At 43.5% G+C, this 27375-nt stretch overlaps 1 protein-coding gene across 7 annotated transcripts in view; it reads left to right on the top strand.

The window, feature by feature from the left end:
- The window catches only part of AMMECR1 (AMMECR nuclear protein 1), a 123671-nt gene that overhangs the window by 16962 nt on the left and 79334 nt on the right, over positions 1–27375 (top strand). For all 7 annotated transcript variants that reach the window (XR_014543690.1, XR_014543691.1, XR_014543692.1 and 4 more), the window contains one exon: positions 13823–14393. Coding sequence is in view for 3 of the 7 variants with exons in the window: in XM_083596028.1 (XP_083452154.1) it covers positions 13823–14393 (571 nt within the window). In the remaining 4 variants the exon portion in view is untranslated. The remainder of the gene's footprint in view (positions 1–13822; positions 14394–27375) is intronic.

Genomic DNA, 27375 nt, shown 5'->3' with positions numbered 1-27375 from the left:
AAAGAAAGAAAGAAAGAAAGAAAGAAAGACCAAATGCCTCTCTGCAAATAGAAAACTTTCCAATCAGAATGAAAAGTCCAGCTCTCTGCATGCTATACTGGTATCGTTCAGATGTGTGGCATATACATCTTGCCACTTGGCACAGTGCAACTGCTGAGGTACATGTTGTATTGTTTAATACAAGCTGTATGACAATCCTGTTTTCGTTTCTATATAGTCTATCGCCCTCATGCTGTTTTTATCTACTGAGAACATGCCATTGCCGAAAGAATTAATTCCATCAGGTAGTGAAAAGCTTTCTGCAATGCGCAATAGTGGATGGGTGTAGTGTACAAAGTGATCTTTATAACGAAAGAAAGGGTGTCAACAGACATGACCTTATTTATCCGCTTCCTTCTGCTGCTTTATCTCAGTGCCCATTGACACAGCCTACTCCTCCATAACAAAAATGATTCCTCCAGTGAGAGTAGCCACACTATGTTAAGAGGTGTCTACATCAGTGTAGCTTTTTTAAGGTTCTGACCGCCATCTTGATTCCATAAGACATCGAATCAGGGCTTCTTTTTCAGCCAGAACTTACTAGAACTCAAGTCCATCACATCTCAGGTGGGCGCCATTGCCATTATAAGAGGACAAGGGAGACATTCATGGTGAGTTTTGGCACCTCTTTTTCTATAAAAATAGCACTGCATCCAATTATAGCCAAACACAGGCAAAAGTTTCCTCCTCGAACTCAGCAAACATCATGAATAATTTGATTACTGTCCTGCTTCAGATGAAATATAGTAGCCATAACTCACAGGTGCAATCCAAAAAGCAAGGTTTAAAGGAAAAACACAAGGCCAACCTGAAAGACAATCTCCAGGGTAAAATCTTCAGGGTAAAAAACAACAACAGGGAGCTGAAACATAAGCCCACACCTGCTCCTTGATCTCTGGAACAATTTGGCTATATCTTAAGAGGTGACCAAATCAGTGTACTTTTGACAGGTTTGGTCCACCATCTTGATTCAAAATGGTGTCTAATATCAATCAAACCTAAGCAGAAAAACCTGCCCCTCATTTTCAGGAACCAACCTGCCAAATATGACACAGTTTATTCTGAGGTGTCCAAATGCATAGAGAATGGATCAACTTTCCAGAAAATATAAATAAAATCATACACAAAAATATATAACCACTGAGTATAAATAATAAATGTTCAGAATAATTATAGCCAAGTTCTTGCCACATGAAGCAAACCTGCACAATTACCATCAATTAATTGAATAAAATAAAATAAAGCATGAATGAAGATCCCAGGGCAGTTCACTATATCTATCTATCTATCTATCTATCTATCTATCTATCTATCTATCTATCTATGTATCTATCTATATCTATCTATCTATCTATCTATCTATCTATCTATCTATCTATCATCTATCTATCTATCATCTATCTATCCAGAGAGATAGAAAGCAATGGGATAAAAGAGAAAAGGGGAGGATAGTTTGCTTACTGATCTCATGCTTGGATGGGCCCTTTGGATGCTTTACTCACCACTTTTCTCTGATTTTAAGGACTGAAGCAATAAGCTGGGAGTGGTGAGTAAAGCTTATTGCTTCAGTCCTTAAAATCAGAGACAAGGATGCATACTGAACCACTGTGCAGACTATGCCATAGGTCCTGTTGGAAATACATATTGGTTCATGGAAAAATAGGTATTTTTAGAAAGGAGAATTCTGGGTGGCAAGATCCAAGTTTGCAAGTACTCTATGGTGAGAGAACCCCAGCAGATATTTTAAAACACAGAATATGCAGCAAAGTAAAGCATGAAAATATAGGTTTAAAATATGTCTTTGTGAATTCCAAAACTTCCCTCTTCCCCCAGCATAAGAAAAGACCACATGCTTGGTAAGTTAAAAATTGGTTTACATACAAATTCTTCAAAGGTCAGGCATATGTGCTTTCCCAATCATCAGTCAGAAAAGTTGACAGACAGTAAAACTTGGCTTAGTTTCAAAGTGGTGAAAGTCAAGGATCTGAAGAGAGGCTTGTGAGAGCCATGCAGCTGAGCTGGAGCAATCAATTCAGACCTCCGCACATGCTGAGTTTTTGGGGTAGACTGTGGGGAAGTGGGGAGAGACTTGCTTACCTAGTCCCACCCAAGGTGAGCTAAGCCTGGCATGACAGCTTACTCTATGGTCTTAACCCCTTCATGCATTAGTTAGACTTAAGCATGTTGGTTATATGACGATGGTTATCCCACAAAATACGTGTGTGCTGTGCAGGAAGTGATTATGGGGAAACAATACAGAATACTGTACACCCAGAAATGTAATTTAAGAGTTCTCTCTGCCCTTCATAAAAGTTGGTGTGTGTGTGTGTGCCCGTTTCCTTTCAATCTTGGCACTAAATAGGTCTCTCTCTTTTTAATGAAAATGTCACTTGGATGTAGCCTTTGAATTGTATTGAATGCAATACAGTACTCTATCTGAAGTCTCATTTCCCCCCAGAATTACAGCTTTAACAAGTCTTTGCCTCTTTACTTCAGAGACATCTATTTCCAATCCTTAGGCAATTTCCCCTTTTTATTTCATTTTTTTATATAGCCAAGTGTCAGTTCCAGACACCTTGTTATTTTGCAGTACAAAATGGGTCTTGGGGTGAACCTAAGGTGATCTGTGGAGCTGCTAACCTGCAGTGCAGCAAGATAAACTGCTGCATTTGCCACTTGTGACTGGACAAATTGGGTATAAATTAAGTTCGTTTATCCCCCGTGCAGAGCTGGCCTTTTGTTCATGGCTTTAAAGAGATGTGACTTGATATTCATGCTGACTTCATGCTTTACATACATCTTCTGATGCACAAGCAAAGTTGCTAGCTAATCAGGAGAGGCGACTGTTTGCGGGGGGGGGGTGAGGATAGAAAATATGCAAAAACAAGTGGAATAGAAAGACATTATATGGATGGAGAAACCAAAGGAGTCATCATGAGGTCATAAAATAAGAAACATCCAGGCAACAAAACAGTTAACAGTATATCCTAATAATTTACCTGAAGCTAGAGACTCATAAAAGTGTGGCAGGTTTTCAGAGTGGATAGATTTCAGAGGACAAAAAGCAGAGTCTTTTTTTCAGTAGACAATCTCTTCTGAATTAGGTAGATGTGGTTGTATATATAGCCAATCTTGATTACAGTGGTACCTCGGGTTAAGAACTTAATTCGTTCTGGAGGTCCATTCATAACCTGAAACTGTTCTTAACCTGAAGCACCACTTTAGCTAATGGGGCCTCCCGCTGCTGCCATGCGATTTCTGTTCTCATCCTGAAGCAAAGTTCTTAACCCGAGGTCCTATTTCTGGGTTAGCAGAGTCTGTAACCCGAAGCATCTGTAACCCAAGATACCACTGTAGATTGTTTCCCTTCCAAATGGATGGCCTACTGCAGGGATGGTGAAACAGTAGGCCTCCAGTTGTTGTTGGGCTCCAGCTCCCTGAGCCAACATGACCAATGGTCACGAGTGATGGGAGTTGTAGTCCAGCAACATTTGGAGAGCTACAGGTTCCCCACCCCTGCTGTAGTCTAAAGCGTAGATGGAACACCCAGTGAGCTCAGGTTCTCTCATTCATTATCAGAACTAGTCCTACCATTAGCTCACCATCCCTGATCATTTAACCATTTTGATAGTGGCAGTTTTATTTTCAGTTCTTTTCCTAATGATTGCTATCGTGGAAGTTGCCCCACCCTGGCGACGGCAGCCTGCTCCTTGCAGGCTGTGCTCCCTGGACAATGGCACAAGAGTTTGGATTTGATATCCCGCCTTATCACTACCCGAAGGAGTCTCAAAGCGGCTAACATTCTCCTTTCCCTTCCTCCCCCACAACAAACACTCTGTGAGGTGAGTGGGGCTGAGAGACTTCAGAGAAGTGTGACTAGCCCAAGGTCACCCAGCAGCTGCAGGTGGAGGAGCGGGGAATCGAACCCAGTTCACCAGATTACGAGTCCATCGCTCTGAACCACTACACCACACTGGCTCCAGCTCATGGTGAATGGGCGCAGATAGAGGGCTATGGGTGATCCCCGGCGCAGCCCGGCCTGGCGCTCCTCACTGCAGCCATCAGGGGCATTCTCCTGCCAAGGGCTGCATCGGCCAGCCGGGCTCAACCCCTGCATAGATGGGCAGGCAGTGCAGCTCAGCCCTGCTTGGCTTTAGTTGGGCGGTCACTCTGATGGTGGCTTGCCTGCCCCAGGCACCAGCAACCCACCCTATGCCACTCCTCTGACCCCCTTCTCCTGTCAGCTTGCATCACACTGTTCCTCCCAGGTTTTCTGCCTTTTCTAACATCTGCCAAGGCCTCACTCTTTTGATGTGCTAATGACTCATTATCCCAAGGCCATCACCTCAAAAAAAATTAATCTGACTCCATTACCTTTTACACTTTTTTATCCTTATTGCATACTTGTTGATCCACCAGGATTAGGGATGTCTGCCGCACAACACCCATCGAAAGACAAACAAGTCTGACATCCTGTTTTAAATCTCAACATTTACTAAATGCAGATATTTAGCACCCTCAAACTTACAACAGTATTCTTTTATGTGTTTTATGTGTTTGCCTTGCTAGCCTTATGGCATTCAAGTCATGTTCAGACTTAGGGTTCTGGGTTCGAGCCCCATGTTGGGCAAAAGAATCCTGCATTGCAGGAGGTTGGACTAGATGACCCTTGTGGTCCCTTCCAGCTTTAAAATTCTGTGATTCTAAGTGTGTAGCACAGGACTAGAAATTGAAGAGGCTTGAAAAATGTAGTCGGGGCACCGAGGTGGTTCAAAGCTTTTTTGCCTCCAGGCTCCAGAGGCAGCTTAGATGCTCTCAGTGCTTAAACTGCTTTCCTACAGTCTCCTTGCACACTCATAATTCAGATTTCCCCAGGTAACATATGCCTCCAGTGTTTTCCAGAAACCAGATAGACAAGGTGGGGGAAACAATATTTTGTATCTAAGAAGGAAGAGGAAAAGAAACCCCACCTTAAGACGCTAAGGCATAAAATTGTTTCCTCAGAAGCAACAGGTGTCACTGCTAGTTGAAGCTAATCATATGAATTTTGAGCATAAGGCCACACTTTTGATGGCAACTTTAAAAGGGTATTGAGGCAGCAGGTTTAATTTCCCTTTTACTAATTTTTCACTTAGTCACTACAGATTGCAGTACACATTTTGAGCTTGCCTGTATTGTACCAGCCTTACAAGTAATGATCTAGTCATTGCTGCTATGAGAATGACACCTTCACTTTTTGATGACACAAATATATGCCTTCCTGTGCTTCCATCATGAGTATTGGCCAACTGAGGTTTTAAGCCACTAGACACTTAACAGAAAACTCTCCAAGAAAAATTTCCCACTGTCTGTGAAACTACTCTGCCAATTTGCCTTCTCAGTTTGGGAATACAGTACAGTGGTACTTCAGTTTACGAACTTAATCCATTCCGGAAGTCCGTTCTTAAACCAAAACTGTTCTTAAACCAAGGCGCACTTTCCCTAATGAGGCCTCCCATCGCCGGTGATCTTCTACCGTTCGGATTCCGTTCTTAGACCAAGGTAAAGTTCTTAAACCAAGACACTATTTCCGGTTTTGCGGAGTTTGTAAACCAAATTGTTCTTAAACCAAGGTACCACTGTACTAGGAGGTACGCGGGTGGCGCTGTGGATTAAACCACACAGCCTAGGGCTTGCCGATCAGAAGGTTGGCGGTTCAAATCCCCGCGACGGGGTGAGCTCCCATTGCTCAGCCCCTGCTCCTGCCAACCTAGCAGTTTGAAAGCACGTCAAAGTGCAAGTAGATAAATAGGTACCGCTCCGGCGGGAAAGTAAATGGCGTCTCCGTGTGCTGCTCTGGTTTGCCAGAAGCGGCTTAGTCATGCTGGCCACATGACCCGGAAGCTGTACGCCAGCTCCCTCGGCCAATAAAGCGAGATAAGCGCCGCAACCCCAGAGTCGGCCACGACTGGACCTCATGGTCAGCGGTCCCTTTACCTTGCCCTTTACCTTTACCACTGTACCAGGTTGACTGTCCTACCAAGACATTGTCTCCAGTTTCTTCAGCGCAGGTCTATCTGATTTCTAAAGGGCCTGAGGCAGATGCAACAAGAAAGGAGACACCTGGAGCAAAGGTGATGTGTGGCTTGTGCTGAAATAGGTTGTCACATAGATCACTGTGACAGCAGGAGGAAACAAAATATTTTCACAGCTGCCATTGCACCTGTTACCTGTCGTCCATTGGATTATCTTATTGTCATAAATGACCAGGTGAATTGAAAGCCACTTTGCAATAATAATAATAATAATAATAATGAAAAATTATAGTCCAGGGAAAGGTTGTTGAGTGAACAGTTGCTTTCCAGCTTTAGGTTGAACTGGATATCACTGATATTTGGGAGGCTTGAATTTCCATGAGTTTCCATTATTTTGTGGGCACAATTTAAGCCGCTGTTGTTGTTGTTTTATAAGGACTTTAACATGCAGACCCTCCAAATTTATCATTATCATTGTCATTGATGTCCCTATTTTCATCAGACAATTGTTGGGTGGTATGTAACATGGTAGGCAAGAATCTCGACTAAAGCATCCATGACAGGTGGCCATCCAACCTTTGCTTAAAAACTTTCAGTGAAGGAGAGTCCACAACCTCCCAAGGGAATCCATTCCACTGTCAAATAGCTCTTACCATCAGAACTTCTTGTAAGTTGAACCCATTGGTTTGGGGACAGGAGAAAACAAGCTTGCTCCATCTTCCATGGGATAGCCCATTTTGACATTTAATGAACAATGCAAAGAGTTGAAATAGCAATGACATTTTTTAAAAAACACACTGGTAATACTCAGCTGAAGTTTTGCTGAGAGAGGACCTGTTGAAATTAAAAGTTCTTGTTCATTAGTTTTAATGGATCTCCTCTGCATAAAGCCAAGTTGTATATTGTTTTTGTAAACTGCTCTGTAAACTCTGCGGAAGGCCAATGTAGAAATCTTTAAGAAAAACAAATACTCAACAAAACATTTTTAACGGCTGGGATTAAGCCAAGGTGAAATAACTGGAATCTTTTTTTATATATGCCTTTAGGCTGTGATCCCATAAACACTTATCTGGAAATTAGTCCCATCGGGGCTTATCTTTGGGTAGACACAGATAATATTGCAGTGTTACATAAAATGCTTTTTTATGTATTTATTTTTTCCTCGGACTCTTATTAGGCATGTGGAGAAGGATAGAAACTGATAGAAATAATCACCGTTAAATATTTAGAGAGATTGTTTATATCAGTTTCTATCCAATTCCCACCCAGTTTGGCAGCAATGTCATTTCCCCCAAATGGCGCCCACCTGTCCATCAGTTGATGCCACTGGGTGACAGGATGGGTGAGGGTCCATCTTGCTGAGGGATAATGTTGGTGAAGCAGACTCCTTCACAGAGCAGGGCTGAACCCTCTACCCATCAGCTGATGAGCAGAGAATTCTATCCTGCTAGGTGCTGATTCACCAGCATGTTTCCCTTGAGGAACATGCCTCCCTACCACCTGCCAAAGCTGGCATGCAGAGCAAGGGGAGACGAAGATCTGGCCTGCTGGTCCCTACCTCTAATTTAACAGTTAACAGAAACGATCTAGACAACCTTAAGCTCTTTGAGGTTGCCAATGATATCAATGGGAAAGTTACCCATGGCCCACTGAAATCAATAGGATTTTTAATAATAATAATAATAATAATAATAATAATAATAATAATAATAATTTATTATTTATACCCCGCCCATCTGGCTGGGCCTCCCCAGCCACTCTGGGCGGCTTCCATAGAAACCAAAAATACAGTAAAATATCACACGTTAAAAACTTCCCTGAACAGGGCTGCCTTAAGATGTCTTCTGAATGTCAGGTAGTTGTTTATCGCTTTGACATCTGCTGGAAGGGCGTTCCACAGGGCGGGCGCCACTACCAAGAAGGCCCTCTGCCTGGTTCCCTGTAGCTTTGCTTCTCGCAATGAGGGAACCGCCAGAAGGCCCTCGGCGCTGGACCTCAGCGTCCGGGCAGAATGATGGGGGTGGAGACACTCCTTCAGGTATACTGGACCGAGGCCGTTTAGGGCTTTAAAGGTCAGCACCAACACTTTGAATTGTGCTTGGAAACGTACTGAGCATTAAAGTGCTGAGCATTGTGTAGACCAGGGGTTGTCAACCTGGTCCCTATTGCACACTAGTGGGTGTTTCAGGATTCTAGGTGGGCGGTAGGGGGTTCTACGGCACAAGCTGAATCCTCCTTCCATCGAGCACTGGTAGGCGGTAAGGAAATTTTACCATCAAGAAAGACGCATTAGTGGGCAGTAGGTATAAAAAGGTTGACTACCCCTGGTGTAGACCATGTTCTTTACGTTTAATGTGATCAATATGTAGGGTTGTTTGCTACTGTTCTTACACTCACGACCTCAATTTCATAATTTCAAAGAAAAAAGAGGCCATATTTGGTCTCTAAGAATTCCTGAACAGAGGCGCTGTCTTGCACCCAAGATTGGGGGGCGGTGCGGTGCTCAACGCTGCATCATTGGGGGGAGGTCAAGTGCAGAGCCCAGCGCAGTGTGGCTTCCTCTCTCATGCTCAGGAGCTAGCCGCAGAAACATGCCGTGTTTGACTCCGTGCTTGGGTTCCTCCACCCCCTCAAAATTGAGGGGGCCTAGCCCCCTGCCAGCAGATTTTGAGGGGGGTGAAGACACCTCTGGCCCTAGGAGTTGGTGTGCCTGTAACTGAGCTATGTTAGCTCAGCACATGAGTGGGAGGAAATCCCATCCAGAAGTTAGGTTCAAATTTAGTGGGTGGAATGTTCCTTCTGTGCTCAGCCCCATGGTAGTGGTGGGGTGCACTTAGGCAATTTTTATCTCTGGATTTCATGGTCCTACTGCAGGGGTTGCTTTACAGAGGGCCAGTGCTTTCATTAGGCCAACTAGGCAGCCGCCCAGGGCACAGACCTCAGAGGGGCACAGTGCTGACCTTTGAGGGGCATAGTTTTGGATAGATTAGTTTTTGTTTTATAAATTTCTGATAACATTTTACTTATATTTTTGAAGGATTTTATCATTTTTGAAGTCACTCATTCATTAGTAATGTTTTATTTTTTTCTACAAGACACTGTTTTTTTGAAAACTGAAGTTAGCAATTTGTTTCTGGGGGGGTGCAAGTAGTTACCCTTGCCCAGGGCACAAAATATCCTGGTACTGGCACTGTTTAGAGGTCAGTGTGTTTTATTCCTAAATGTAGTAAGCCAGATAGCTATGCTGAGAGAACCCTTGGATTTCTGCCCCAGCATCCTCCTCTGATGACATAGGTGCTCAGGCTCCTATTAGAGCGCTGTCATGCCAAAGGTGTATCTTGACAAACACTCTGCAGTTTAGTCTCACTGTGACTGTCACAGTTCCTTTGAGATACTTTTGGGGCAATATTCCAGTTTGGATAATTACATTTTGTCTCCCCATCCCCTGTTGCTCTTACATGATGCATCTCCTTGTTCTCTTCAATCATTATGTAGCACTTGTGTGCTCTGCTGAAACAGCTGCCCAGATTTGCTCCCCCAAGGCAGTTTCAGCTACGAATGATTCACAATTTGCTGAACTGATAGATATTAACACTTTTGAGTTCCTTAGGATGGAAGTGAGCCAGTCTAGTACAATTCACCTCAGGTGGCGGGGATGGTGCCGCTACTGCGTATTATTGAGTACCACCAGAAAAAAGCACTGGGTTTACTACTTTGCTGTTTGCTACCTTTGCAGGAGAATGGTAGAGCTTCATTTCATTTACAAATTATCCAGAAAACCAAAGACCAGTTTCAAATACTTTATACTATCTTCTGGATCACTTAATAAGTACATGTAGTATAGACATACACTGTTATAAGTTGTGGTGTGTGTACACGAATACAGGCTTTCATAATGTATTTTGGAGGGTCTCCGGGTAAATTAAAAAGAAAGAAAAATAAAAGTTGTTATTGCAAAAAAAGAAAAACAATCTTTCCAACTCCACTGCATTATTACAGTGACTGAGGTCCTACCTGCCTGCACACTGTCTCACCAGAGTGGTTACATGCACTGGTTAACTCTTGCTTGGAGTACTGCACTACGCTTTATGGGGGGCAGCCTTTGAAGGTGACTCGGAAACTACAAATAATCCATTATGCAGCAGCTAGACTAGTGACTGGGAGTGGATGTGGGGACCATATAACACCGGTCCTAAAGGAGCTACACCAGCTTCCAGTATGTTTCTGAGCACAATTCAAAGTGTTGGTGTTGACCTTTAAAGCCCTAAATGGCCTTGGCCCAGTATACCTGAAGGAGCATCTCCACCCCCATCGTTCAGCCTGGACACTGAGGTCCAGCTTTGAGGGCCTTCTGGCAGTTCTGGTGAAAAGTTACAGGGAACCAGGTAGAGGGCCTTCTCAGGAGTGGCACCTACCCTGTGCAACGCCTTCCCACCAATTGTCAATGAGATAAATAACTATACAGCTTTTAGAAGACAACTGAAGGCAGCCCTGTATAGGGAAGGTTTTAATGTTTGATGTTTTATTATGCTTTATATTTGTTGGAAGCTGCCCAGAGTGGCTGGGGCAACCCAGTCAGATGGGTGGGGTACAAATAATAAAATTACTACTATTACTACAACTACTAATACTACACAGTCCTAGGCATCCCTACGCAGAAATAAGTCCTACTGTGTTCAGTGTGGCTGACTTCCAGGCACACTGGTTATATCATCAAAGCCTTAGTTTTTCAAATTCTGAGAGGTCTCTTAGGAACAAACTAGATTTTACGGCAGCAGATCTGGATGTTTACACATTGACCTTCCTCAATCATGTAACAAGAGGAGTGAGTGGGTGGTGTTTTTTTTTTTTTTTTTAAAAAGCATAAGCATAAGCTTGTGGGCAAGGACTACAGAACCTTTCCTTATCTGTTGTTTGTTCCCCTTGGTGCTTTTATCCTCCTCTGAGAGAAAAGAACTTCAGGAGAATGTGTTTTTTTAAAATACCAAGGTGAGAAGCCATCAATAAACAAGAGATGTACTATTTTCTTACTGCACGAATCACTATTCTATTTTTGTCATTATGCATCCTAAAAATAAAAAATAAAAATTGCCTTCTATATACAGAAGAGTTGTTAAGGACCCTAAAATGATTAACCATGTTCAGTTGGAGTGTATCATTCATAATTGTTTAAAGTATTCTAAGATCACAGTCACTGTTTCTGTAAGGTCACCACATATCTATCTTGACGCTTAATGAGTTCTACGCCTCTGCTCCCTTTTACAGCTAGTGCCCTAACAATGTTGATCTCAGGAAGCAGTACACCCAATTTAGTGTGGCCAGAATGTTGAATGCTATGTAGAGCAGTTGGGAGTTATCACTTAACCCCCCTGAATTCTGTGGGATAGTAAAAGCAAGCTGCAAACTGGGACACAGGTGAATGGAGACAAAAAAGAGACTGACATCACCAAGGACAGGACAAAGAGAGAACCTCCAAGGTTCACATCACAAGAGCCCAACTGGATGAGGCCAATAACTCTAATCTGGACTTTGGTTCTCACAGTGGCCACTCAGATGCTTATGGGAAGCCCACAAGCAGAACCTTGAGCACAAGAGTACTTTCCCCACTTGCATTCTCAGTGGCAGTGCTTCAGAGGCATACTGAGGTGAAGCTAGTACTGCCCCACCCCAGCTACAGGTAGAGGAGCAGAGTGGCAGGTGGACAAAAAAGCAAAGAGAGCTGCTGCCTTAAATACTCTGCTCGAGAGCTTCCTGGAGGGCTAGCCTTGCATCACATCAACACTATACATTTAAAGCACTGTTAAACAACTTTAACCATCAAGTCTTTGCACAAAGAATCCTGGGAACTGTAGTATGTTCAGCATGCTGACTTCCCAGCACCCTTAACAAACTGCAACCCCCAGGATTCTCCATGTCTGGTAAAGCAATATATAAGTGTATAGTGTACAGCTTTAAGTGTATAGTGTGGATGTAGATCAGCCTGCCATAACGAAAACAGCGTTCTGGATTTGAACTGAGCCTGATCACTGTGTGCCGAAGTATTGTAATATATCTATTAATCAAAAGGGGTTGTGAGTGGCTTTAAAATAAGTTGCTCTACCAATGCATGATGAAGCTGCAGAGGTGGTATGATCTGCCTTAAAGGCCATTCCCTGAACATAATGACATCTTGCCACACTAGATTAACCCCCCTGCTTCAAGGCTCAGATATATAAAAATACACCCTATATCTCACACTCATGTCACTGGCCTGGTTTTAAAATAGTCAAGCTTCCTATGGCTCTTGTGGGAAACTACAGGATTTCAACATGGAGGATGTTGTTCACTGTCCATTTGCCCTTAGGAAAAAGCCTCAAAGGCAGCTATTACTTTCCCCCACTAAGTATACATAGGATTGTCTATTTACTTAACTGTTAAGTGTCAATGGGCAATATTAAAAGCTGGGGTGGGGTGGGGAGAGAGGAAGGAAGAACAGTTCCAAATAATTGTTTTATTTTGCTTGTCTATATGTATCATTCTAAAACCAATGAAAAAAATGTATGCACTTCTTGGGCTGCCTCATTCACCTTGCTTATAAAGGATGTCCTTCTCTCTGGTGGTGTTTTTGGGAGCCATGGGCGAACCTTTCCCACCAAATAGATCACAGTCATAAGGTAGCCAACGGCAGGTAGCAGCTTGCACGTTGCTGTTTGGGGGGGGGGGGTTGGTGGTATTTAAAAAAACAGGATCCTCCCAGGCTCTGGCTTGCTGACTCAGACTTATATATTTCGCCTTCCTTCTCCATGCCAACTCAGGTCATGTGAATTATTTAGTAGGGCATTTTTCAGTTCTCTCCGAAGGGAGGGGTGGTTGGGAGGCAGACTGAACTTCAACCTTGCAGACAGTATACCTGGTTTTTGTGTGTTTTTAACAATGCGATTAAAACGAAAAGGAAAAAAAAGCCCAAACCAAACACCGTCGTAAGCTGAGGCTATATGCTGACACTGGGAAACGAACGTGGAGTGCGGGAGGGGGAAATATGGGATATGGAGGGGATTGTCAAAATGGGACAAGGGGGAGGCTACTAATGTTGCTCTTTCTTTTTTCTCTCGTTATACCCCTTCTTTCCCCCACTGTGTACATCAACGCCCCCCCCTTCCCACGTTATCGTTGTTTTAAATTTCCCAACACATCTCCTCCCTCCGTTCTCCTCCACATCCCTTTCCCTTCATCCTTGTTGCTCGGCCATTATTCCCTGGGTCCTTCTTCTCTCCCTCCCTCCTTCCATTCAATCCTCCCTCGCTCCTTCTTCTGCCGCGTCTTACCCGCACACCGCTCCTTCATCTTTACCTTTCCATTTCCCATCTCCTCACATTCCCCCCATCCATCTCTTTCATTCCTCCTTCCCCACATTTCTTTCTTCGTCTGCTGCCCCCACATCCCCCTTCCTCCTCCTTTCGGTTCCCTCCTTTCCCACATCCCTTTCTCGCTCACGTCCTTCGCCCTTCCTTTCCCGCGTCCCCTCTACTCTTTCCCGCACATCCTTCTCTTTCTCTCTCTCCCTTTCCTTCCTTCTCACATTCTCCCTTTCCTCCCCGCTTTCTTCCTTCCCTTCTCACATCCCCACTTCCCCGCATCTCCCCCTCTTCTCTTTCTTCTCCTCATCCTCTCCCCCACTCCATCTCTTCCCCTCATCCCTCTCCTGCCCCCTCGCATTCCCTCCTTCTCTCTCCCCCTCCGCTCGCCCCTTCCTCTCCCTCCTGCCCGCCTCCCCTCCTCCCCGGCTGCAGGCGGAGCGGGCCCGGCAGGAGGCGGAGGCGGGGCGGGCGGGCGCACGTCCCCCGGCCGGCGGAGCGGCCCCCCCGCCATGGGTCGGAAGCGCTGCGTGGGGGGAGACGGCTCCAAGATGGCGGCGGGTTGCTGCGGGGTGAAGAAGCAGAAGCTCTCCAGCTCCCCTCCGTCGGGCTCGGCCGGCCCGGGCAGCGGCGGCGGCGGCGGCGGCGGTAGCTCGCACTGCAGCGGGGCGGCGGCGGCGGCGGGGTCCGGGGGAGGCTGCGGCGAGCCGGGGTCCCTTCCTGCGCTGCCGGGGGGTGCCCCCCGCCTCAACGGCCTCGGGGGGCTGGCGGGGGGCTCCCCCGGCTGCGCCCTCTCCCCGCCGCTGCCGCCCAGCTGCGGCGCGGGACCAGGAGGCCTCTCCGCGCCGGCCGCCGCCTCGCTCCTCTCCTCGCCCGGAGTCGGGCCCGGCGGCTGCAGGAAGATGGTGGTGTCGGCCGAGATGTGCTGCTTCTGCTTCGACGTGCTCTACTGTCACCTGTACGGCTACCAGCCCCCGCGGAGCCCCCGCTTCACCAACGACCCTTAGTAAGTGAAGAAGGTGCCCCCCCCTCCTGTCCGCGGAAAGAAAAGGGTGCTTGCATTTGTGGGTGGGAAGCCTCCCCTTGGAAAGACCCCTCCCTAAGTTCAGTATGTGTGTGTATGTGTGCATGGGGTGGGGAAGGCGGTGGGGGGGTTACTTCTTTAATGACCTTTAGCTCATAGTTTTATTTATTCCCCCCTCTTTGAAAAGCCAGAAGTCTGCAGGACACCCCCCCCATGTCATTTGCCTGTCGTGTACTCTTCCCCCCACCCGCTTTCCCATCTAGTTCTAATTCATAATATTTATAATGGCTGCGATCCCTCTGTGCATTCATTGAACCTTTCAGTAAGCTCCGTTCCACGTAGTGCAGGTTTGGGCTGTAAGGTGGGTGCCTGAAAAGTGTACTAATGTAAGTATGCTTACAGCGATGCAAAGTGGTAGCGTTAGTATGGATATGTGATTGCACATATATTAATGCAAACAATACTGGAAGCAAGCTTTCCCTCTCTCCGTATATATTTAAAAAGTGTACCAAGAAGTATCCCGCAACCCTACAATACATAATGCTCCTCTTGTTCTAGCACAATGTAACCCCAAACCGATTGCTTTCTGTGTAAGCCCCCCCCCTAGACTAGCAGGTAGCTCTCCAGTTTGTCTTGTTGCTCCAGTGTGCTGCTCCAACTACTTTTGTTAGAATCCCCCATATTTTTCCTGCTCTAAGAACAACTTCTCTCTCTCTCTCTCTCTCTCTCTCTCTCTCTCTCTCTCTCCCCACAGCCATTCTCACAATCCCTAAAAGCCTTACTTACTTTATAAAAACACACAACCTTTTATCTCTGATAGCACTCCTTTCCAATGTTACTGTCCTTGTGTGCTCCCCCCATGTATTTTTCACCCTGCCTAAAACGTCTGACCTAGATCCCAACAGTGCTCCCATCTCGTATGTACCAGGGATCCCCCACCCATTATCCCTAATTACTCTTCTATTGTAAGCAATAGTGAATATTTCAGTGCATCTGAATGAAATTGCTCTCGTCTAGTGGATAGCATCCTTCTCCCTCTAGCTACGCTCTCCTACACCTCTACATGGCTCAACCCAACCCCTTTGTGTACCCCAACAAACACATCTTGTGTGCACCCTTCAGATTTTTCCTGCTTTCCCTGTAAAGACTTAACAGATCTCCCAGGATGCTGCTTCCTCACCCTGTTTGTCTCCTAACACTCATACTGTACTTGTACGGGAGCTTGGGTGGAGTGCTGGTGGAGGGTGGCATATGCAGGGAAGAACTAGCAGGCAGAAAGAGAATCCTTGACACTTCCATCCACCTGCAAGTTTTTCATCTGAGAATACACCCCCCTCCCCATTTGAGAACAGAAGTAAACACAGCTAAGGAGGGGGGAATGGACCGAGGTGGCTGCAATGGAGAGTTTCATTGGCATGAGAAAAGTTATGTATCCTTCCTCTCACCTGCCAGTTCTCCCCTTCATTCTGTTACCGTAGCTAAAGGGGGTTTAGTAGTAGAGTTTGCTAAGGTAATTCAATAGTTTTGCCTTCAGAGCAACTGCTTCATCAGCAGCAACCTTTAGTGAATAATCCCTTACTTCCTTCCCATATAGCTTTCTCTTAGCTGAAATATAACTCCTTCTTTCTCCAGTGAGCAGTTCTGTAGCTACCTCAGTTGTGTTTCTTGGCTTCTTACACCGGCAGGAGGGGGGAAGAAGGTCCTCAGTTCCAACTTCACTAATGTCCCTTTAGGACCATTCACCCCATAATACTTCCACCCCCACCACCCCACAGCAAGCATAAAATTCACAGTGGATGTCCTCTTTCAAAGTACAGCCCCTCATTTATTAGTTTTAAAACAAAATCATATACCACCATGTTTTCAGGTTGTTTTTCATAAGCAATCACTCAATAACATTTATTATATTTATATAATATGCTCAAGGTGGCATACAAGTTCTTCCCTGTCTCTTTTACTCTCACAGCAGCCCTTTGAGATAGGTCAGGGATAGCCAATGCAGTGCCTTCCAGGTGTTTTTGACCTCTGGCAATTCTGGCTGGGGCTGATGGGAGTTGTAGTCCAAAATATCTAGTAGACACTGTGTTGGCTACCACTGAGTTACTCCAAGAGATAGTGCCTAAACCAAAGATAGTAGGTAAAAAATAGATTGGCAGTGTAGGCTCCAGGGAAGGGAATTCTACTGACGGTACCAGCACTGAGAAGGCTATCTCTCAGATTACTGCTCAGACTGGGAGGGAACCCAGAAGAGAACTCATTGTAGATAGTCATGCTCTAGGAAGCCAATATAAGGTAGAGGTAAAGGGACCCCTGACCATTAGGTCCAGTCACGGATGACTCTGGGGTTGCAGCGCTCATCTCACTTTATTGGCAGAGGGAGCCAGCATACAGCTTCCAGGTCATGTGGCCAGCATGACTAAGCCACTTCTGGCGAACCAGAGCAGCGCACGGAAACGCCGTTTACCTTCCCGCTGGAGCGGTACCTATTTATCTACTTGCACTTTGACGTGCTTTCAAACTGCTAGGTTGGCAGGAGCAGGGACCGAGCAACGGGAGCTCACCCCGTCGCAGGGATTCGAACCGCCAACCTTCTGATCAGCAAGTCCTAGGGTCTGTGGTTTAACCCACAGCACCACCTGTGTCTCAGGAAGCCAATATACTGAGGCTAAATATGTCCAAGAGATGTTGCAGCTGATGGAATATATTTTATGCCACAGAGGCCACTTGGGTCCCCAGTGGCAGCTGGATCCAGGAACATTCTTAGACTGCAGACTTCTTTCTTATGAAGAGTATAGCCCTGTCCAAGAAAGGTAGAACACCATCTTCCTAAGTGGAGGAGCCCAACTACCCAAGCCATGCATCCCCACATAGCAACTAGCATCCCTATAACATGTTTGAACCTGTATTGCAGGTTTTGCTAGTAAGGATATTCACCACTCTATATTGCAGAAACATTGTTGTCGTATAGTTAAGGTGGAAAGATCAAATGGCATTCTGCTATTGTAAAGTCTTGCCACTGTAATCCTAATAAAATCAAGACTATTTGTCCAAATTATCTAAAGGTTAACACAGAAAATCTTCATGCTAAGCACACTATAAATTGACCACATTAAAAATAAAACCTGATAAGAAATTACTGAGATACAGCAGTTGTTTAAAGATTCCCCTAATAAGTGCAAATTTATCCACTTTGTGACAATTATTTGCACATCTAAAATATACCTTCTGTTTTTCCCTTTTGCTGGTTTAGATACACTCAAAAATTCAAGGAAATTGCAGAGGTCTTCTCCTTTCTGGTTTGGTGAAAATCTGTTGTGTATCCATAAAAATGTGAGGTTTTAAAATTTCAATTTCAATCTATCATTTAAGTACGGGCAAGTCATATTTCAACACACATTCAGGGCTAGGTTGTGCCGGGTGAAGCTTCTCAGTTGAATGATCATCTGCTGCCAGACTGACAGCACAATCTTATACAGTACTAGCCTGCTCAGAATTAAGGCTCATCGAGTTCAATGGGACTTACTCTCATGTGTAGGATTTAAGCCTCAGGAAGCTTGCAAAAGCCAGTAGGTCTGGGAAATGGGGGTGTAGGGGCAAGAGGGAACAACAACCTGTATGTAGTGGTTGGTTGTAGTGCTTTGCATTATGTGTATGTTTGGATTTATTTGTGTGAAGTGATTGTAAAGGGCTGAGCCTGAAGCAGTTTTTGTGTGTGGTTTTGCATTTGTGTAAAGGGGATTGTGAGAAGTGCCTGTAAATGGTTAGACCAGGAGTGACCCAGACCACTTCAGGGAGAGCTTGATGGCTAAGTAAGGAGTTGAATGCAGTGTATATCCATAGCCATGTACAGTATATTGATAATTTATTCAAATAAATTTGCTATATAGGAAACCATTGCAATAATAATAAGCACTGTTTGCTGCTTTGCATAGAATCTACTGTGTGCTTCACCAAACTCTTCAATACATATATTGTGAACTTTGTATATTTATCAGAATATTTTTTGATATGGAGATTGATCTTTTTGCCTCTGAAGCCAGAAATCTGCATAGCGAAACACAAAGCTAAACCTGAATATCTCATATCTGTCTCTGTATTCTGTTCAGTGTGGCATTAGACCAATTAATTTTCTCTTTGCTGTATCAGAGTTAAGTTATGAGTTCTCATAACCTCTTAACTTAAAGATGCACATTTGCCATGACATAACCACATTAGTTATCCTTTGTATGACCGTCCTACAAATAGGAACGTAAAAGGATAATAAAGTATATTTTACTTAGTTTTTCAATGTGCTTTTATGGGTGAAGTGGGGATTCTAATCCAGGTTACTGAACAAAAATAAGGAAGCTTGGGAGGTAGCAATTGTTCTTGATTGATTGATTGATTGATTGATTAACATAGCACACAGGATTATGACCTTTGTGTGGCATAGAAAAATGCTGTACAGCTGTCATACAATTGCCCCTACATACACAACACCCCTCACACAAACATTTTCTGTTCAATCAGGAACCTTATTTTCTTTTCTATGAATTGCTTGCCTCATCCTAGCTAGTTTACCTTATCCGTATGTTACAAAGTACTTCCAAGCCACCTGCGTTAGAATACTCTGTCCAACACCAAACTCAGATGGTGAGTGCAATAACAATGCAGCCAAAACGGAGGAATGAGAGATTTGCGGAATGTTGAGATTTAAAGAAGTACAATTAAAAACAAACTGAAAACCTAACTAGATTAAAAAGCAATGCCACACCCCAACAGATCAGTTTAGACTGAGCATACTTAGTAGCTATGGAATGTTGAATGTTGCTTGGAATAGAAAAATGAAGGGTGGTGGCGGAGCAAGTATCCTGGAGGAGGGCATGGCTGCCTGATTGACAGGAAATCTGAACTTCTTCCAGGAGATGAGGATACACAGCCACATTTTGTTGCAGCTCCCACTTGTCCCACTTACAGAATGCTGTCTTATCTTGCTTTCAGCCTTCACTTCAGGTTGAGCCTCCCATTATGCTGTGCAGAAATACCGCTGTATTGTATTCATGTGTTCAGTGAACTGAAAATTCCTTTCCCCTCTTGTCATCATTCAGTTGCTGTACAGTTTCTAGGTCCTATAGATGCATCACTTCACTAGTGGCCACTGGTGAAGTTGTAATCTCTGGTTACCCCTCCTGCAACTGTGGGTTGAAACAGATGGCCAGTTTCCATGTGGTTTCCAATGTACACTATTCCCATGGCAGCTGTAACATGAGAGACAGCTGGTTTAGACTCTGGCCAGATGGAAAGCCAAGTGTAACTGTGCCCTCCATTTCTCTGGACATCCGAACAACTGTAGTGGTTGGCTTACCACATGACTGCTGTCTTTCTCAAGCTGTCCTGGCTTCAGTTTCACCAAAATTCTTCCTGTGCATTGAGCCTCCACAGTTACCAGGGCAGTACCTATGCTGCTATTCCATGAGAGTTAAGCATGATGTGCTGAACATAGAATTCAGCTTCCTGGAATTCTGAATTTTCATGACAGTTTCTACTCCCTTTTGTCTGCAAAGGTAGGCTTTGAGATGTGTGACCAATGCCTGCTAAAATGTCAGAAGCCAAGGAAGTTGATGAGTAATATTTTAAGCTGTGGGAGAGGAACAAAGAGAGGGAGAGAGAATATGCATCCCTGCCAAAAATGCTTCCACTTTCAAAAACATATAAAAACAAGAAACAGTTTATGCCTTTTGGTGGTCTCCATGCTTCTTCAGCTTCCTGAATCTCCCATTCCTTTCCTCCTCCTCAGCCTCTTCTGGACTAGGAATGGCGAAAATTCCATACCCTGCAAGCTATATGACAAATTAAAATGCACACACTGCGTTTTAGTAGTGACATGTACCCTACTAGGGTTGCTGCTAATGTGTATTTCTGCACTCTTGCACTCACCCACTGTCTGCAACAGTTAATACCTTATTACAGTGGTACGTCTGGATGCGAACGGGATCCGTTCCGGAGCCCCATTCGCATCCAGAAGTGAACGCAACCAGCGTCTGCGCATGCGCGGGTTGTGATTCGCCACTTCTTCGCATGCGCGTGACATCATTTTGACTGTCTGCATGAGCGGCGAAACTCGGAAGTAATGCACTTCGTTACTTCCGGGTCGCCGCAGTGCGCAACCCAAAAATACTTATCCCGAAGCTACTTCACCTCGAGGTATGACTGTATTCAGCAAATGCATCTTGGAGAAGACCTGTAGGTCCTTGGCCATATGAATGCTTGATGTTCAATTCTAGGCATCTCTAGGTAGGGTTGGGAAAGACTCCTGTCTACAAATCTATGGTGAGAGCACAGTTACCTCACAGCTGCTACAGCTTTGGTTGCTGTAAAGCAGGAAAGGGGCATCCAAAATGGTAAGTGGGCTGCAGTAACTTCCCTATAAGAGTTGTGACTTTTTTTTGTTTAGAATGGAATAGGGCAATAGGGATCATGTATATAAAATATTGTGTTGAAAAAGTTGGCAAAACTTTTTCTCTTCCTCTCATACTACAGAAACCCAGGGTCATCTAATGAAGCTATAAGGGTGACAGATTCAAGATACAGAAAACAAAAGTGTTTTATATTGTGAGCCTCCCTGAGATCTGTGGATGAAGGGTGGTATACAAATTTAATAAATAAAATAAAAAAAACAAAATAAAAGCTAGTTATTCGCAAAGCACATAATTAAACTACAGAATTCTCTACCACAAAATGTGGTGAGGGACCCCAACTTAGATGGCTTTAGAAAGGCATGAGACTCAGATGATGGGCATATACATTCTCCAGATTTAGAGCAAGCTGCCTCTGAATGCCGGTCTCTGAGAACAGGAGTGGAAGATTACTGTTGCACTCATGTCCTTCTTGTGAGCTTTCCAGAGGCAACTATTGGTCGCTTACTGGAAACACGATTCTGGACAAAATAGCTCTTTGGTTTGATCTAGCAGAGCTCTTATGTTCTGAAACCCTGGAATGCCAATACAGTATATTCAGCCTTTTCAGACCCAGGACCAGGGTGGATTTGATTTAAATCAAATCGATTTAAATCACGATTTAAATCACTAGTCAGTAAGACTTGATTTAAATAATTCTTTTTACAGAAAGACTCATTCTTGCTGGTATAATCTTAATATTTACAACCAGATGAAAGTTTCATTTTTGGAATAATAAATTTTCAGAGTAGTTTTTACAGTTCTATCAAAAATTACTGATTTGATCTACTATTAGAAATGCATTGACAGATAATTATGAAATTATTGTGAGGTTTAATAAGTTAACTGTTTATATTTGGACAAATTTTCTGCTGTACTTTATTGGAAGGAGAAAAACAATCACTTCCTTAATAACAATTTAAACAATTTATTTAACTAAAACAATAACATTATAGCATATGTATCCATGTTTGTTAACTGACGTGGTTAAATGATTTTTTTTAAAAAAACACACCTTAGACTGAGTTTTAGCACACATGAAAAACTTAAAACAAATCCTTATTTCCGGATGAATAGCCTTTGGACTATAATGTAACTTAAATAGAAAACTCTCTTTAGAAAGATTTTTCCTCCAAAGCATTTTATTTTAAAAATCCAATTTAAATTAAAAAAATTCAATTCAAATAAAAAAAATCTGGTTTAAATAAAAAAAAGAATCCGATTTTTTTTAAAAAAATCATTGATTTTTATCCACCATGCCCAGGACCCACTTTTAATCCACACATGCATTTGGGAACCCATTTCTGAATATTTTTGCATGGTAGTAGTGTTCCTGTTGTGACCCATCTTGGATCAGGCTGCAACCCACCACTGAATAGCAGTGGTGTAGGTAATACGCAGCTAAAGGGATCAGTGCTGTGGCTTGGCATAAGGCAGCTTACTGTGCTGCATCTTGAGAGTTACATGCCCAGCCTCCTTATTCCATGTGCTGACTTGTTGGCTGGCCAGTAAGTCTCTTATCTAAGCCTTCTAGCTTCCTCCAGTGATTTCTGCATCCCTAACTCTTCAGTGATTCCTAAACAAAACATATGCTCCTCTTTCAAATGTAATCTGAGCTACTCGTGATTGATTGTGGATCATTAAAGCCCACTATTATGTCATTCTTGCTAAGAATTACTTTATTTCTTAGATCCGTTGCATAGGCAGGCTTGTGCAGTGGTTAGTGTCAGTGTTCAAAACTTCTATTGTTCTAGGCACATTTTGCGACAGGGAATTCATTATCGCAAGCAGTTTCTGAGCTTGGCGCAGTACTGCTCCTAAGATTTCAGATTAAAACTACAGAGTGGAAGGAAAAGAGGACCTTTTTCTGCCTCCCCTCTTCCAGCTACTCTCTGAAGACTGGAGAAGAGACCCTCTTAAGAATATTAGGGGGGAGGGCAGGGGAAGGACTAGACCATGTGAAAAATGAACGATATTTTAGCTGCAGCTCATTCATTTTCAGCTTTGTATTCTTGTTATAAAAAAGCACGCCTAGACATTCCGTTGTTGCTTCCATAACCTAGGTTTATCTCAATTTCTAACATCGGTGTCAGACTAGACTGAGGAAGCCCATATTCAAATCCTCACTCAGCCATGAAACTCACTAGGTGATTTTGGTTCTCCCTCCCTCCCTTCTCCCCTCTTGTGTGTGTGTGTGTGTGCGTGCGTGCGCAGGGTCGATAAAAAACTATGATTTTTTAAAAAGGGATTTTAAAAATTTAAATTGATTTTTTTTTAATTTAAATTGGATTTTTAAAATAAAATGCTTTTGGAGGAAAAAATCTTTGTAAAGATACTTTTCTATATAAGTTACATTATAGTCCAAAGGCCATCAGGAATAAGGATTTGTTTTAAGTGTTTCATGTGTGCTGAAAAAAATGTTTAACCACATCAGTTAACAAACATGGAGACATATGCTATAATGTTATTGTTTTAGTTAAATAAATTGTTTAAATTGTTATTAAGGAAGTGATTGTTTTTCTCCTTCCAATAAAGTACAGTAGAAAAGTTGTCCAAGTATAAACAGTTAACTGATTAAACCTCACATCAATTTCATAATTATCTGTCTATATTTCTAATAGTATAACCAAATCAGTAATTTTTGATATAACTGTAAAAACTCCTTTGAAAATGTATTATTCCAAAAATGAAACTTTCATCTGGTTGTAAATATTAAGATTATACCAGCAGCAATGCCTTTCTGTTAAAAAAAAATGATTTAAATCAAGTCTTACTGACTAGTGATTTAAATCATGATTTAAATCATTTTGATTTAAATCAAATCCACCCTGGTGTGCATGCATGTGTGTGCCTAACCTACCACAGGGTAGTGGGGGGGGGGGAATCCATGCATGCCACCTCAAGCTCCTTGTTGGAAAAGTGGGATAAATGTAAGAAATAAAATTATAGTTGTTGTGTGAACATGTTTGAAAACTGAGGCAAAAGTGCCTAAAATAAAATGAGTTACAAACAGGAGTGAGTTTTCCTTTCACAGTCTCTATTCTGCCAGTATAGTTTTCTGAATAAATCCACCATTTCTACTGATAAGGTTTTTTCCTCTATAATAGTATTTCTCATGCTCAGTCTGTTTTACAAAGTTCACTAAATACCATGCCTGCTCACCATAAGCTTGTTCCGTAGTTGCTCAGTGTATCCTTCTCTGCCACTATGCTTTTTAAAAAATTCCTTTGTGTCACCAAGAAATCATCTACCGTTCTACAGTTCATAGTCGCTATGGTTGTAGCTCCCCATTGTATCAGTACATACCACATTTTTTGCTCTATAAGACGCACCAGACCGCAAGACTCACTTAGTTTTTGGAGGAGGAAAACAAGGAAAAAAAATATTCTGAATCCCAGAAGCCAGAACAGCAAGAGGGATCGCTGCGCAGAGAAAGCAGCAATCCCTCTTGCTGTTCTGGCTTCTGGGATAGCTGCGCAGCCTGCATTCGCTCCATAAGACGCACACACATTTCCCCTTTTTAGGAGGGAAAAAGTGAGTCTTATAGAGCAAAAAATACGGTATATATAATGCTCTCTGCTTCAAGCCAGCTAATGATTTTGACTTCACCTGTGATGCCATATTAACCAACACATCCATTGTGCAACCAGTAATGCTAGGTGGAGGCTTGTCGCTGACCTTGCCCTGTGTATCTGAAACACAGTGCAAAGTTGGGGGACAAGTCTTTGCTCTCTTCTCCAATTACAACTTTGGAGATCGGTAGGGGATTCCGTGTAGTCCATTATCAGCCTCCCACTCCGGTCTCTATCCCCACCCTTCATCCAGCTTGCTGGGGTAGAGGCAAGCCTTGCTTTGGCTTTGTCGTTTGCTGATCTTTTGGAGTACCCAATGAACTTCAGCACAAACTGACCCAAATCTGCATTCCTGCTCCAACTTAGAGCTGAAAGGGGAAGGCAGAGGCTTTGTACTTGGTAGTCCGAACTCCTAGTGGGCATAGAGCCAAAGTAAATCCCGGGCTTCCTCTGATCTTTGTGGCTGGGGAGGGAGTGGGAATCCCCCCGCCTTGCCCTGAGAAGAAGCCTAGACCTTCTCATGCTTGCTAGAGGTTGTGTGAGCCCTTGCAGTGCTGAATGAAATTGTTGACCCCTGGGAAGAAAGCACCACCAGGGAAGCTTCAGTCTGCCAAACAGAGCTGTGTTGTCATACTTGGCCTTAGTTATGTGCTTACATGGCTCATTAAAACAGGCACTTTGAAACCACACAATTTTGGGAACACTGAATGGATTTTCACCAGACTAGCAGAAGGCACACCTTCACAAAAATTTTGAATTGTTAAAATAATCTGAACTGCCAAAAGATTAAGCTTCAACTGTGTTTTCAGTGAATACGAAAACGCAAACAGAACAAAGACACTGGTTCAAAGCAAGCTATTAAACTGCTAGAACTTAGTCATTTTTTATTAGATGTTCTAAAACTTGTTCAGTCTATACCCCTCACCAGGTAGATTTTCTGTGCCAGCTTCCATACTGACAAGACAAATTGTCTTGATTGTTTGATCAATAGATTTTTAGGCTTGAAATGACAGAATGCCAAACTGGTCACTTAAGTTAATTTTAGTGCCGCTCTTGTACCTGTGGTTAAGAGCTGTGGTGAATAGCTTGAATGCTGCATAGCACCAGTCTCTGACTTCCTGTGTTTCCTGGAGGCCCCTTGATTTATTCTAAAGACAGCTCTTGGTAGGGACCAGAAACAGTAGTCTTTCCAAGTGCAAGAACACCTTATCCCGTTCTAAGTTTGGTGCCTTTGTGTTCTTACTCATGGCTGTTTCTTCTTACTGTTTTTTCCATGGCAGTCATGTCGTGTCATGGTGGACCATATTTTAATGCCTTACTGTGAGCATTCAAATAGCTTCTGCTTTGCTCCTTTGCAAGTGGAAATAACAAGCCAGTGTGGTGTAGTGGTTAAGAGCGGTGGACTTGTAATCTGGTGAACCGGGTTCGCATCCCCACTCCTCCACATGCAGCTGCTTGGTGACCTTGGGCTAGTCACACTTCTTTGAAGTCTCTCAGCCTCACTCACCTCACAGAGTGTTTGTTGTGGGGGAGGAAGGGAAAGGAGAATGTTAGCTGCTTTGAGACTCCTTCTGGTAGTGATAAAGCGGGATATCAAATTCAAACTCCTCCTCTTCCTGGTTTGGCCCTTCAAGCCAAAGGATCATGGTTTGTTTCACTCCAAACAAAACATAATTTGAAGCAATTTTTTGATAAAAACAAGCCACAATCCTCTGTTCAGCTGTAAAGCTAAGTCAGGGATCATGGTTTGATTCTCTTGCTCTAGGGGAGGAGCAAATGGGAGCGTTTTCTCTGTTCACCGTTAACTCTGAAAACTAGGCCATTATCAGTAGCGTGATGAGTGCAGGATACTTGAGGAGGCTCCTTCTTAGACCACTCGCCCATCTAACTCAGTATTGTCTAGTCAAAATAGCAATGGTTTTACAAGGTCCTTGGCAAAGGTCTCTCTCAGACCTGCTACCTCACATCATAGCACAATGTTTCCCAAACTTGGGACTTAAGCTGTTGTTGGATTACAACTCCTATCATCCCTAGCTAACAGGACCAGTGGTCAGGGATGGATGGGAGTTGTAGTCCAAAAAACAGCTCGAGACGCCAGTTTGAGAAGCATTGTAACGGATTCCATGGATGGAACACAGGGCCTTCTGCATTCAAAGCATGTGCTCTGCTTTGGAGCTATGCCTCTCTTACTACACTTGGGGAAGGATTTGGCTTTCAAGTACAGTCTAGTATGTATTTCATTTCATAAAATGTATATACCCTTTGACTATTAAAAAACTCTCAAATCTCGTAATTTAACATGTACTATTTGAGATTCAGAGTGCTGCACACCACTAACTACTCAAACAAATGGTCGCTTTTCAGCTCCCACTTTCCAGCAGCATCTCCTGAAAGTGCCCCTCCTCAGGATCTGGACTGGTATCTTCAATAGGAAATACCTGCTCTCTGGGTGGATTTCTCTGGGGTTTGAGGAATGCTAAGATTCTGCCCCCTACTGCCTTTCAGCCCCTTAACAAGCATCCTTGCCTGTGCAAATGTGCATGTAGTATTGAATTTAAATAGACCCCTATGTGCTTCTTAACCTTTGTAAGCGCCAGTGTTTGTAGAGCCTCTTAATTTCCCCCAAACTCCAGCTAATTATCTCTAAAGCTACATATGTGTTTAAAATTTTGATTACATGGTTTCATTGCAGAGGGTCTATCATCCACCTGTTTTTGTGAATTAAAGATTGCAAAGAAAATAGAAGAATGAGACTCTTGCACAGGCCCACTTTTGTGATAATACTTGATCTTGCCATTTTCTCCCTCTCCCCTGAGTTGTCATTTGATTTTAATAAGGGTTTTCTTCCCAATAGTTTTTGTGTGGGTGTAATTTCTTAGGTTTTCTTCTGGAGTAAATAAACTGTGCACATATACCTAAGGAAAATTTGTGACTCCATGAAAATCCTCAAAAGTGTGT

This window comes from Podarcis filfolensis (genome assembly GCF_964270895.1).
Source record: "Podarcis filfolensis genome assembly, chromosome: Z".
In the NCBI taxonomy this organism is placed as follows: Eukaryota; Metazoa; Chordata; class Lepidosauria; order Squamata; family Lacertidae; genus Podarcis; species Podarcis filfolensis.
Note: the sequence above shows the minus strand (reverse complement) of the source record. Positions and strands in the feature narration are given on the sequence as shown.